Source organism: Apium graveolens, chromosome 11 (genome assembly GCF_009905375.1).
Source record: "Apium graveolens cultivar Ventura chromosome 11, ASM990537v1, whole genome shotgun sequence".
Taxonomy (NCBI): domain Eukaryota; kingdom Viridiplantae; phylum Streptophyta; class Magnoliopsida; order Apiales; family Apiaceae; genus Apium; species Apium graveolens.
In genome coordinates, this window is record NC_133657.1 from 170,657,948 (window position 1) to 170,671,394 (window position 13,447).

Sequence of the window (13,447 nt, forward strand, 5' to 3'; positions counted from 1 at the left end):
CCATAGACACTGACGGTTCTCAGTCGCTCCCTTGATCACCAGCTATATAGTAGTGAACTGCTTCATCACCAGCTATGAATTTTATTATTACGATTAATGATATATTCGAGTTCGAGGCATGTATCACAGGCACAGCGCAGAATCGAAGTACATAGCAATGCAATATTCGACCATTGTCTTCTTAACTGTTGATTAGCCAGCAAAGTCAGTAACGTCTTAGTACAGCTTGTAACTAAATCCTGTTACAAGTACTGAAATATTGTAATATGCCTGGTGCTTTAATTGATTACAATGATTTTCAACCTAATTATACCTCTCATTATACTCTGACAAGGCACATAAGAAGTTTGGATAGATATCTACACAAATGATTGTCACTCGAAGGGAATGGTGATGCTTCACAAAAATATGGCGGTCTCTCGCATATGCTCATATAATGTAGCTCTTTTTCGCTCCCATCTGAGAACGTTTTCTTCTTGGATTGGAACTGAGCATGCAAGAAAATGCATTTAATAGCTCAGTATCTTCTAAATTCACAAGTATATTTGCTGCCTCCGGTTTGGCAAGGAGAAGTTTTGCTACAAGATATCCTGCAATTGACCAAGTTTGAAAGAGATGTGCCTGTTTCCCTATGAGTCTTCCACGCTTGGTGTCATAATATTCTGGCCACTTGTCCCTGGCTAAGCGCCTTTCGGCAATTTTCACTGCATTTTCAGCAATTCCAGGCCTGTTCATCTTTATGCATGCCACTGTGAGCTGAGAAATACAAAAATTTCAAGCAGATTAACAATTTTCTGTTTAGGTTAACACATGATTCTATGACAGACCAAAATTACACAAAATATCAGTCAATCTATGTCAATATACATAGTTACTACAGTCCCGTTCCTCTTTATGTACACCTCTAATCAATTTGGTTGACCAAGATAGTGCTGGCAATTTAAATGCATGACATGCAATTAACCATGTGAGATCTAACAGTTATGTGGAAAGAACTCCTTAGCAATATTATTTATATTGTAGTTAATGTCATGCTAGTAAATTAGGCAATTGAAATGGAATTATAAAGAGTGAAATCTATCAAAAATATGGCCTGCCAGCCCAGTTGCCTTAATAAAAAGTGCTTCTTCAGTAACTCCTCTTGTGGGTTTGAACAAGAGGAAACTTAAAGGCAGCAACCCCTTCATGATTATCATAAACTAACCTGCCAAAGCAAAGTTGGCCAGGAGCCACCGTTGTGGTAGGACCAAGGCCTGCATTTAAAAAGAAAATCAATTATTTAGTAAGGAAAAAATTCTGTCATGATCCAATAACAACTGTAGTAACACGCTGGCCACCAAGACTTAAGAAGTATACGTGTTCTTAGGATCACTGCCCGTAACAATTCGCCATTCCTCTCCGTCAAGAGCAGGATAACATATCTTTAAAGGCATATCAGCTACTAATTCTGCCCATTTGGCTTCTATCAGATCCAATATAGAATGTGATTGTTCTGTTGTTGCAAGGCTGCTAATTATTGACCATAAATTTCCAAGAGAAAAGAAGCGAAAATCCATGTGAGCTGGCTGCAAGTTTCCAATCAAATAGCCTCCTTTATTAGGCATCCACTCCACCAGCCAGGGGGGAATTTGATCAGGGTAAATATTGAACTTATTAACAGCATCATATGAATATTCTTCTGTCTTGTAACGGTAGATTTCATTTAGTTTTTTCATGTCAGTCCAATAATACTCCCTGATATGGAACGGTAATGCAACTAAACGATTGTTTAGTGCTGTTATAAGGTCAGTTGATCCATCCTCAGGTGCAAGCATCTCACGTGCAGAAAGTAATGCCGAATAGAATAATGCCTGCAAGTGTACAATATCACATGAAAAATTGTGTACCATTTTACGTTCTCAAAAGAATGACAATAGAAGAAAATGTTCTCAAAAGAATGACAATAGCAGAAAAGTGGTTAGTCCGTTTTGTCCTATTTAAAGCAAAATTGTGCTAATAATTGTTTAGCCAAGCCTCCTGTTACACCATATGTCAGTGGTCATCAATTGCATAATGTTAAGAGCATCTCCAACCCTATTCCATATAATTATTACCTAATATATAGTAAAATAATGGTTACCTAAAATCTACGTAAAAAAATAGTTTTACTCCAATCGTGTTACCTATATTCGTACCTATATCTTCAAATGTAATATAGAATCATATTTTTATTAGTTGTTTATAGTTTAGCACCAACTAAAATAGTCTAATTTTTGTAGTGTCATATAGAGTGATTTTTTTTTTTATCAAATATTAATAAAAAGTATTTAGTTAATAATAATATATATTTAAAAAAAATTAAACCAAATAAATAAGTAAAATTATGGATCAAATTTATTCGTCTTTTAATCGAATTTACAAATAAACTCGATCTGAAATGGTGCCACAAATATAGGTTAACAAGATAGGGAAACAAAATGTTTACTCAAATATGTTGGAGATGATTTTATGAACATGGATCCCTAAATTTGTCTATGTGGCACAAATATAGGCAAGGGGTCACTTGGGTTGGAGATGCTCTTATATCGAATATTTTTTATAATCAAGCCATCAAATGCATAAACTTATGAATGATACAAGACTTCGCCGGAACACGAAAGTGATGAGTAATAAGCTTTGAATTTGTAAAAAAAATTAAATGTTGATGGGATTGATGCAATATTTCTCTACAAAAGATAAAGAAATGCATTATAGTGTTGGAACTACAGTTTCTAAGACTACCTGGATTTCCAATGGGTGGCCATGAATTCCCATGCGGCGATCTATCATACAAGAACCATCTGTCACCAATAAAGTAGGAAACATATCAAAGCCATCAGCAAGACATAACTTTAAAATCATTTTGATTCCCGTTTGCACATCAACCCTTTCCTGAACAGAACGGTCACCCGAACACTTTCCATATGCTCGCAACAATATAATCCACCACAATCCTGAAGCACATATGGAATAATATTTGTTATAGGTTTATAAATATATTTGATCATAAATGTGTACAGATATCTCAACGAACTAGATGTAAATTTACCAGAATCTACTGGTGCAACGCGACCAATTGCTGCCTCACCAAAGTCCGGATCCAAAATATCTTCTGTTGCAGAATCATCACCGTCGAGTGGTACTGTTCGCACTTTAAAACTAGCAGGCATCAGTCCTTGTCCTGGACTATGGCAATCCATTGTTTTTTCCCAACTCTGATTAGAAGTGAATCATATTGACGGGATGAAGTTGAGGTTCAAGTATGCAAAACAAAAAAATAAAATAAAAAAGAAAGTAAAAAGGTGATTGTAAGTTAAAAGAGAGGTTTTCATATATGTACCGACTCTTCTTTGCGACAAACTGGAGGTCCATGATGATACACAGTAATGTAGATATTAAAAATGTTTTGATTGCACAACGAAAAAAATCATAATCAGCCACTTAAGGTTTAAATACACTGGGGATTCATAAAGGTTTCTCAATCTCACAAAAGCAGACACAATTAATGTATCAATACAAATCTACTTGTGAAGATTAAAACGTATACTGATAAAAAAATCCAATAGAGAACGGAAATTATGTCAACTCAACATCAAAAATACATCGCAATGCTTCAAAAATAGAGCAATGACTTAACTGAATTAGTCATTGTACTACTTGACCATAACTAGGATTAACAGCCTGAGTCGACATGTTCAACTGAAGATGATGAGGTTAGTAGCAATCTAGTGAAGATAGACTAACAGCTGCTAATTTAGTATTTTAGCCTTGACGAATCTAATTTACCACAGGGCACATCACAAGTCGAGAATGTTAGAATTTTCTAATGTTGTACTGGGAAAAAATCACATTATTGGTTGATCAATGTCCTACCACAGTTGTCTTCGATAAAATGTACTTTCGCGCATTAAAGTTAAACTTGATATACACTTCACCATTTTACTCGACCTTTTTACCGTTAACTAACAGAAAAACAAATCTTTCCAAAAATCTATCATGTCTAACTCCGACCTAGTAGCTGAATTTCGGCTGCTGAAAACTTAGTAATGATTACTTGACCAAGTAAAAGAAATTATAGGACTAAATGAACACCAGAAACTGTCCTAGTTCTAAGTCCACTTATCTGGGTAGCCACCCAAACATATTGGTCACAAAATTGCTCTCTCCTTCTGCCAAAAACCACTGACTTTGGCACTGATAAATCCCAACTTTAAACCTAATATACAATGTGAAGACCTCACATTTTTTAAACCCCAAAATTACTGAGAGAAACAATAGGTGCCACCTCCATAACCTAGCAAGGCCATATCTTAGATGTATAAAAAATTCTATATGTGTTCTTTTGCTTGCGTCACGTTTTATTTATTTCCCAATGTTGAAGCAGATTGTCACATCGGAGAAGCATATTACATACAGGAAAAAAGAGTTCAGTGATAAAAATGTGAACTGGGTCCTAATTTAGTGTTAAAGATAAAGAGTACTTCAAATCCTAAAGAAAATCCAAAACCATAAAAGGTTAAAAGAGAAGCCATCTTATTAAATTTTGGTTAAGCATATCATTTGGAAAAGAAGACACATACAATAAAAAGATATGTCTCGTGAAAACATATTATAAACTATAAAGTATTTTCACTGAAAAGATTAGAAGCTTTATTAGCTAATTGCAGAACATGAGGCATAGGACTATCAATGTTGAATGCCTGCTTTGCTAAATTAAAAATAAGATATTACCTGCAACTGAAGGGTATGGAGGATGAAGTTCCGTACAATGTCATACTCTCCTTTAAGAAGGAAAGCTATCCCAGAGGGTATGAAGTCACGTATGAAGACCTGATCATAGTTGAGAATGCTGGAATCATTTGGATCATTAGCTGCAATTGTCCCAATAGGATTACCACAATAATATACCATGGATGCTCGCAACAAGTCCCATGCTTCATCCTCAAAAGAATCTTTAACCTCATTTAACTTACTATAAATTGTCCCAGGTGTTCCTAAATTCGAAGAGACACCGCCATTTTCACTTTTCAACTGTTGAGTCGATTCAAAATTTGAAACATCTGAATTAGTTTTCATGCCATTAATCAATGTTCTCTTTCCCTCCTCAGCGGCTGCCTCACTTATACTATCCGCCCGTCCGCATTTACAAGTCAAGCCTTCCGAACCGTATATTGGTTTCTTCTTATGACTCATACCATCAGCACGGACACTTGCAAAGATCCTAGTAAAATTTTGAAGACTAACTTTTGTGGATTGGGTATACCTGCACCCTCTTCCTCTCCTAAATCTGTCTGAGACAAACATATTCGACTTTTCATAGGGAAACTCTCTATGGTACAAGTGAGTCCCTGGTGCAGAAAGAACTTGAAGAAATGCTTCTGAAGGAACACCCATGATAGTATAACTTGTGCCTCCTCGGAACAGCACTACTTAAACACCAGACCTTTGTTTCTTATAAACAGTACCTCCTCAAAACTGCACTATGTAAACTTGAAGTTCGTATCAGTATTGAAAATAACAAACATTAAACCCAATATACTTTCATCTCACTAATACAGAAATATCATGTGAGAAGAATAAACAGTATCTATAACTCCAAATACAAACAATGACTAATTATGACAACCCTGATCAAATCGTGAGTCCGGTCTATCTTGATACAGGCCCCAAAAAATAATGATTTGTTGGTGCACTTAGTGATAAAAATCGTACTTGCAAACTGAACTAATCATCTCACATGTCATAATGCTGAATTCCACGATCACGCAAATAATGAACCAGAGTCCTCTTGATTCATACCATTACATATCAAAACCTCGAGTCACTATCCTACTCCACACGAGACTAAAAAAGTAACCAACATCACACAGCCACATGATAAGTTATCTTTATTAGGATAAAGGATTGTTTATGAAAATATAGGACCCCCAAGTGTGATTTTAGGTAACTACCCAAAATAATGAAATTGTCTAGTATGAACAAGGGAATGCATAGGCCTTAGCATAAGGTAAATAAACTTTTTTTTATTTAATTAATCGTACACGCACTAGCAGGAGTCGAACTCGTGAACATGAGTCAACCACTTTGTTGGCGACCTTAAGAAACTTGAGGTTACAATTTTTGCAAGTATGAGAATACAAATGGTAGAATTAAAAGTTGGGTCTGTATATATATACCATAAAAGCTTATAACCACAGTTAATTACCCAAAGTTCACCCTCAGGTTCATTAAACACAAACAACAATAGGGCTTAACATTAACCATAAAAAGCATTATCATTTGCTTACAGAACATGAAGAAAAACAAGATGATGATGATATTTGTATTTGTTATAGCCAAAATTTGGTATTGGATCATCTCGGGTCAAATACGGGTCAATTGGAATTGAATTGGGGCAAGAAGATGAATAATTAGGTTTTGGTCTACATTGTATGAAGCGAAGACGCGCCCTGTATATGTAGGATGCGTCCATGATTGTGTAGGCTGTACTTTGGGTTGTCATGTAAAGAGATGAGCAGGAAGATATTGAAAGGAGGAGGACGCGCCCAAGACGCAGGACGCGCCCAAGGCGCAGGACGCGCCCTGATAAGTAAAAATAATGGGATGAGCTGTATAGGTAATAAGGTTGCCAAGCAAGGAGAATATGTGTATTTTACAAGGGGAGGACGCGTCCTGCCTCCTGGAGATGCACACTTTGGGATGGTTGAGCTTGTTCTCATTCAAGACAAAGCAAATAGAGATACTTGAAAGATATAGCAATATGTGGAGTTCGTAGCGTCAGGACGCGCCCAATCGTTCAGGACGACCTATGTGTGAAGAATGCATGATCAAGAGTAAGTTTAAAGCAAGACAAGCGTGGAAGGAGCAATGGAGGATTATTTTCACTAACATATTTGTTGCAGGTACTCTTTGAAGAATTCCCTCCTTGAGACGGTCAAGGAGGGGGATGTCCGTGAAAAGCTTGAAGACCTCCAGGGGTATGCCTGATGATTGAAGGCCTCCTCCTGTATTCAACGGGTGTCCTCGTTGGGGATGCGGGGTTAACTTTGGTGTGTGCTTTGGGAACTCTGTTCTTGTATTCAATGGGTGTCCTCATTGGAGAACTTTGGAGTCATCCTGCACTTTGCACCCAAGAGCTTGGGATCACCTGTCCTGCTATCTGGTGGGTTATCCTCATTCGGGGGACAGGGACGCGTCTGGCATTTGGGGTGAACCGTGGCTATACCTGCGTTCGTAATTCAAGGGAGATAGCTGTAGCGGAATGTTATCCTTGCGCAGGGAGATGCATTATCCGTGAAGTCCTGCGATTACAAACGAGCCTTGGGCCTTCGCGGTTGGGCCTCATAGTTGGATATTCCTAAAGCTAGCGGAAGATGGATTCTGGACCGGGCCTGGGAATAAGAAGTCTAAGCCCATTAGATTTCTTATTCCCCAAGAACTACGTGGGCTTGATTCCCTATAAATAGGGATACGTAGGCAAATTGTGAGGGGTCGGAAACGAGAGCCATAAGGAGCCACCACCAACCCTAAGCAATCTCAGCCCCCAATTTATCACAACCACCACACTCCGCTCACTTTTCAGGCGAGGGACCACCATCGTAGATCTTGATTCCGGCGAAGAACCTCAAACTTTGTTGATACCAAATTCCTCCGTCAACAAATTGGCGCTAGAAGGAGGGGTGCTCATCAAGATCATAATCTCAGGAGGAAGAGATGTCTCGTCACGATGAAGGTTCTTTGACGCAAGAATTGAAGGATAGCCACAGAGGAGTTGCATACAACGGCCACGAAGGAGATCCGTAAAATAAATATTTTTGGCCAGGGGGGTCGAAGGAGATTTGAATGTAGTATCCACGGCCACGAGGGAGATCCATGGATGATGATTTCCAGCCATGAGGGTTGAAGTTTACAACCATGGCCACAAAGGAGCAAAATTGGATGAAAAATTCGGATTTGGTGGGTTAAGCGATTTGCTTACACTGTTTGGGCCGTATCTCGAGTTCCGTAAGTCAGATTTGAACGATCTTACAGCCTACGCGAAGCTTATTGAATTCTCTTTAATTCAGAGATGATATGGATAGGACAATCCAAGTTGAGCAGCCCGGAAACAGAGGAAAACAGCAGCTACGAATTTTTACCAAAAAATCCTATTTATCTTAGAAGATTGCAAGAAACCCATTCCATTAAGAAGATTGGGAGAAACCTATTTGGTATAGAAGATTGAAGAATCCTATTCTATTTAGAAGATTGAAGAATTCTATTCTATCTAGAAGATGGGAGAATCATGTTCTAATTAGAAGATTGGAGAATCCTATTCCATTTAGAAGATTGGAGAATCCTACTCCAACGAGAAGACTGAACAATTCTATTTGATTTAGAAGATTTAAGAACACTATTCAGTTTAGAAGACTTAATCAGGCGCAAATCTGAGGACGATCGGGAGGAGAACACTCCAAGAAGAAGGCATTACTATCATGAGCTAGTCATCGCCTTTAACAAGATCCATCAAGGTAACACTCAACTAGTTTCGTTGTATTTTACATTACTTGTTTTTGGGACTTGTGCAGGAAGAGGATTGGGAAAGAGATTTGGCATGGAGAAAATCCCCCACAAACTCTTAGGACGCGCCTTGATTAAAATATTTGGGGCCCATATGACTTTCAGCAAATTTCAGGAAAATTCACCGACTGGACACGTCCGTCCCTCTAGGACGCGTCCTCCAGGTAACATTTCAAGTTCCATATTAATTGTGTTTATTGTAGGTAGGAAATCTTATCAGGAAAAAATCTCATGAGTTACCAAGTGCTGCGTCACAATATATTAAGGCGCGCCCTCTGCATGTGAAACATTCAGTGGAGAATTGCTCTCCCAGGGCGCGCCCTCAGAAGAAAAAGTCTATGGAAGTTTTCAATGAAGATGTCATGATAATCAGATGAGTTATAGTCACTACTTGAAGAATGGCTCGACTGGAACTAATTCCTCATCTTTCAAGACGCGCCCTTTCCTTAAGGCGCGCCCTCAAAAAAAAAATATTGATGGTGAGGTGAACTTTATTGACCACAAGGAGAATCTTAATATTGGAACTTCAAGAGAAAAGAATCTATCAGAGTAGAGGTACCATGAATCCTAGGACGCGCCCCTTAATTGTCAAGGTGAGGCCCCAGGACATGAATGAGCTCCTTCATCTAAGGATATAATGTTATATCCTCAACAGTTATAAGTAAACTCTCCAAGGCTATCTCTCTCAAGGCGCGCCTTTATTGAAATACCCATGTGATCTTCCTCGATATTACATACATGATTTATACAGAAGCGAATGAAGTACAATGATCTTCCTAGTATGTCGAGAGTTTAGTTTCAACGAACGCGCCCTCACATCCTCAATAATCTGAGTGAGTTTTCAGGACGCGCCCTGAGCATATTTGGCTCATATGTTAAGGCTTCTTCTTTCGATATGACTACCAAGGTCATCTGGTTGTCTTTAGCAAAAAGGGAATGTGGGAGTTGCATTAGTTCAGATGAGGAAGATGAGGCTACAAAGTACTTTTGACAAGGTGCACGCTCGGGGGGTAGGTTACCTCTCATTAGTTCTGTGGTGTTACATATTGCCACATGAGTAAGGTACATGGCTTTTCCTAAAAATAAGAGAGATGCTTAAGGTCGGAAAAATACTCATGTTTAAGGAAACGCTCAACTTTAAGAAAATGTCTCTGAGAGTGAGATGCCCTTTATCAGATGCCACTTCGTGAGATGCCTCGTTGGGAGATGTTTCAACAAGAGATAGTTTCTGCATCGCTTGAGCTTTGTTGAAGATAAAAGCCTTCTAAAAATATTGATCTTTGATTTAGTTTTGTTACATGAAGATTTTGTAGAAGACCCTTGTCGAGGTAGATGCTCCTCTTACAAAGGACGCGCCCTCCAAGGATGTTAGCTTGTCGAGGTAGACGCGCCTCTTACAGAGGTAGCTCCCTTAAAGAATGATTTCCCTTGTCGAGGTGGATGCGTCTCCGACAGAGGACGCGCCCTCCAAGGATGATTTCCCTTGTCAAGGTGGATGCGTCTCTGACAGAAGACGCGCCCTCCAAGGATGAATACCCTTGTCGAGATAAGACGCTCCTCTTAGAGAGGACGCGCCCTCCAAGGATGAAGACCTTGTCGAGATAAGCCACTCCTCTTAGAGAGGACACGCCCTCCAAGGATGAAGACCTTGTCGAGATAAGCCGCTCCTCTTAGAGAGGACGCGCCCTCCAAGGATGTTAGCTTGTCGAGATAGATGCACCTCTTACAGAGGTAGCTCCCTTAAAGAATGATTTCCCTTGTCGAGGTGGATGCGTCTCCGACAGAGGACGCGCCCTCCAAGGATGATTTCCCTTGTCGAGGTGGATGCGTCTCTGACAGAGGACGCGCCCTCCAAGGATGAATACCCTTGTCGAGGTGGATGCGTCTCTGACAGAGGACGCGCCCTCCAAGGATGAATACCCTTGTCGAGGAGGATGCGTCTCTGACAGATGACGCGCCCTCCAAGGATGAAGAACTTGTCGAGATAAGCCGCTCCTCTTAGAGAGGACGCGCCCTCCAAGGATGTTAGCTTGTCGAAGTAGACGCTCCTCTTAGAGAAGACGCGCCTTCCAAGGGTGATTCCCCTTGTGGAGATGGACGCTCCTCTCATAGAGGACGCGCCCTCCAAGAATGATACTCTTGTCGACGTGGACGCTCCTCTCATCGAGCAAAACGCTCCTTGTAAAGAGGACGCGCCCTCTAATGATGTTAATTATTTGAGGAAGACGTCACCTCTTTAAAGGGCGCGCCCTCTAAAAATAGATGATTGAAGAAGATTGTAAAAGTTTTGACTTTGATTTGAATAAATGAATCACGCTATTTGTCGAAAAGATGAGATCAGCGGTTTGGAGTCATGATTTGGAAAGAAGCAGGAAATCAAATATAGAATGGTATTGTGTCATCGGTGGAAGGATCACTATCACCAACAAGGCACGTCCTCCTTGCGTCAAAGATTATTTATTACTTGAAGATCAGAGAGCTAGTGTTTTATTCTGGTCGCGCTTTCCTTAGTGCGCGCCCTCATATGATGACCCTTTCAGTTTAAGGCACGCTCATGGGAGACCAATATTGGGATGAAAAAGTTAGAGAACCCTCAAACCTTTGTTAATGGATTGTGCTTTTCCAAAGTATGTGAAGTGCACACTTTTGTATAAATTCTCTTGTTTCTTACACCGAGTTAGCTCATGTAAGCTTAGAGATATGGTACATAAGTGGTAAGCCTCTCTAGACAAACCAAGGTTAAAGTTATCAGGAAGAGAAGGGGTATTCATAGGTGAAGGCGGGAAGAAATGTGAATAACAATTGTGAACGCGGCAAAGAGTGAGAGCGCGCCGTCATGGTCAATAAGGAGGATAAGATTCCGAAGACGCGGCCTTAATTGAGAATCCGCCCTCATAGAGGAAGATGTAGAGGACGCATACTCATACGAGTGGAGGATGACACAAATTTTTGCTTGGATGTAGATATTAGAATTCCAATTTTGTTTTCAACTTCATATGGAATTCGGGGGGTAGTTGTTATAGCCAAAATTTGGTATTGGATCATCTCGGGTCAAATACGGGTCAATTGGAATTGAATTGGGGCAAGAAGATGAATAATTAGGTTTTGGTCTACATTGTATGAAGCGAAGACGCGCCCTGTATATGTAGGATGCGTCCATGATTGTGTAGGCTGTACTTTGGGTTGTCATGTAAAGAGATGAGCAGGAAGATATTGAAAGGAGGAGGACGCGCCCAAGACGCAGGACGCGCCCAAGGCGCAGGACGCGCCCTGATAAGTAAAAATAATGGGATGAGCTGTATAGGTAATAAGGTTGCCAAGCAAGGAGAATATGTGTATTTTACAAGGGGAGGACGCGTCCTGCCTCCTGGAGATGCACACTTTGGGATGGTTGAGCTTGTTCTCATTCAAGACAAAGCAAATAGAGATACTTGAAAGATATAGCAATATGTGGAGTTCGTAGCGTCAGGACGCGCCCAATCGTTCAGGACGACCTATGTGTGAAGAATGCATGATCAAGAGTAAGTTTAAAGCAAGACAAGCGTGGAAGGAGCAATGGAGGATTATTTTCACTAACATATTTGTTGCAGGTACTCTTTGAAGAATTCCCTCCTTGAGACGGTCAAGGAGGGGGATGTCCGTGAAAAGCTTGAAGACCTCCAGGGGTATGCCTGATGATTGAAGGCCTCCTCCTGTATTCAACGGGTGTCCTCGTTGGGGATGCGGGGTTAACTTTGGTGTGTGCTTTGGGAACTCTGTTCTTGTATTCAATGGGTGTCCTCATTGGAGAACTTTGGAGTCATCCTGCACTTTGCACCCAAGAGCTTGGGATCACCTGTCCTGCTATCTGGTGGGTTATCCTCATTCGGGGGACAGGGACGCGTCTGGCATTTGGGGTGAACCGTGGCTATACCTGCGTTCGTAATTCAAGGGAGATAGCTGTAGCGGAATGTTATCCTTGCGCAGGGAGATGCATTATCCGTGAAGTCCTGCGATTACAAACGAGCCTTGGGCCTTCGCGGTTGGGCCTCATAGTTGGATATTCCTAAAGCTAGCGGAAGATGGATTCTGGACCGGGCCTGGGAATAAGAAGTCTAAGCCCATTAGATTTCTTATTCCCCAAGAACTACGTGGGCTTGATTCCCTATAAATAGGGATACGTATGCAAATTGTGAGGGGTCGGAAACGAGAGCCATAAGGAGCCACCACCAACCCTAAGCAATCTCAGCCCCCAATTTATCACAACCACCACACTCCGCTCACTTTTCAGGCGAGGGACCACCATCGTAGATCTTGATTCCGGCGAAGAACCTCAAACTTTGTTGATACCAAATTCCTCCGTCAACAGTATTATTACCTGGGTGATTAACCTAGCTCGGGTGGAAATGTAAACAACACAATCTTGGGTTTGGGTCCTAATCTTGGGATATTATTATTACTAATCAATGTAGAAATGTGGATGTATCATGTATGTATGTACAAATAAATTACGTGTACATTAAATCTAAAGAAATTACAAGGAATGGAAAAACATTTTTAGGCAATGTGGTTTTTTACTGTTTGTCCATTAATTTATAAAAAAAAATGATAAAAATATCCAAATTTTGAAAAATTTAATTAAAATAATTATTTTGAAGAAAGTGGCTCCATTAAATATTACACCGTTGGATAATCTAATTTATATAGAATATTCTATTTAGAGTTGAGTATTTCATATAAAATGAATATATAAAGTGAATACTCCATTGCACTGAAAATTGGGTATCTCATCGGCTATAATTGACCCACTTTTCAAAAAATGATCATTTTTGTTAATTTTGTGTAAAAATAGGTTAAATTTGTCTTTTACCCGAATTTATAAGAAGTTAGA

The 13,447-nt window shown here is 40.0% G+C and overlaps 1 protein-coding gene across 2 annotated transcripts; it reads right to left on the reverse strand.

Moving 5' to 3' along the window:
* Positions 1–163: 163 nt before the first annotated feature.
* Positions 164–13,049, reverse strand: LOC141698367 (alkaline/neutral invertase E, chloroplastic-like). Of its 2 annotated transcripts, none has more exons than XM_074503053.1 (7): positions 12,935–13,049; positions 4,750–5,493; positions 3,068–3,233; positions 2,761–2,972; positions 1,357–1,850; positions 1,205–1,253; positions 164–756 (listed from the first exon to the last, which is right to left on the reverse strand). In XM_074503053.1, exons 2-7 carry the CDS (start codon positions 5,410–5,412, stop codon positions 430–432), a joined length of 1,911 nt encoding a protein of 636 aa, XP_074359154.1. In that variant the 5' UTR covers positions 5,413–5,493; positions 12,935–13,049; the 3' UTR covers positions 164–429. The 2 variants fall into 2 exon arrangements, with proteins under 2 accessions (XP_074359154.1, XP_074359155.1); XM_074503054.1 differs by having other exon boundaries at positions 4,750–5,498; positions 12,935–13,045.
* Between the last annotated feature and the right edge of the window lie 398 nt (positions 13,050–13,447).

What these genes read in the sequence shown, in the direction of transcription:
- LOC141698367 (XM_074503053.1), bottom strand. Translation starts at nt 5,412, where the DNA reads ATGGGTGTTCCTTCAGAAGCATTTCTTCAAGTTCTTTCTGCACCAGGG. An exon ending in CGTTGCACCAGTAGATTCTG is followed by an intron (nt 2,973 to 3,067) that starts GTAAATTTACAT and finishes TATGTGCTTCAG; the next exon opens with GATTGTGGTGGATTATATTG. An exon ending in GCCACCCATTGGAAATCCAG is followed by an intron (nt 1,851 to 2,760) that starts GTAGTCTTAGAA and finishes GTACACTTGCAG; the next exon opens with GCATTATTCTATTCGGCATT.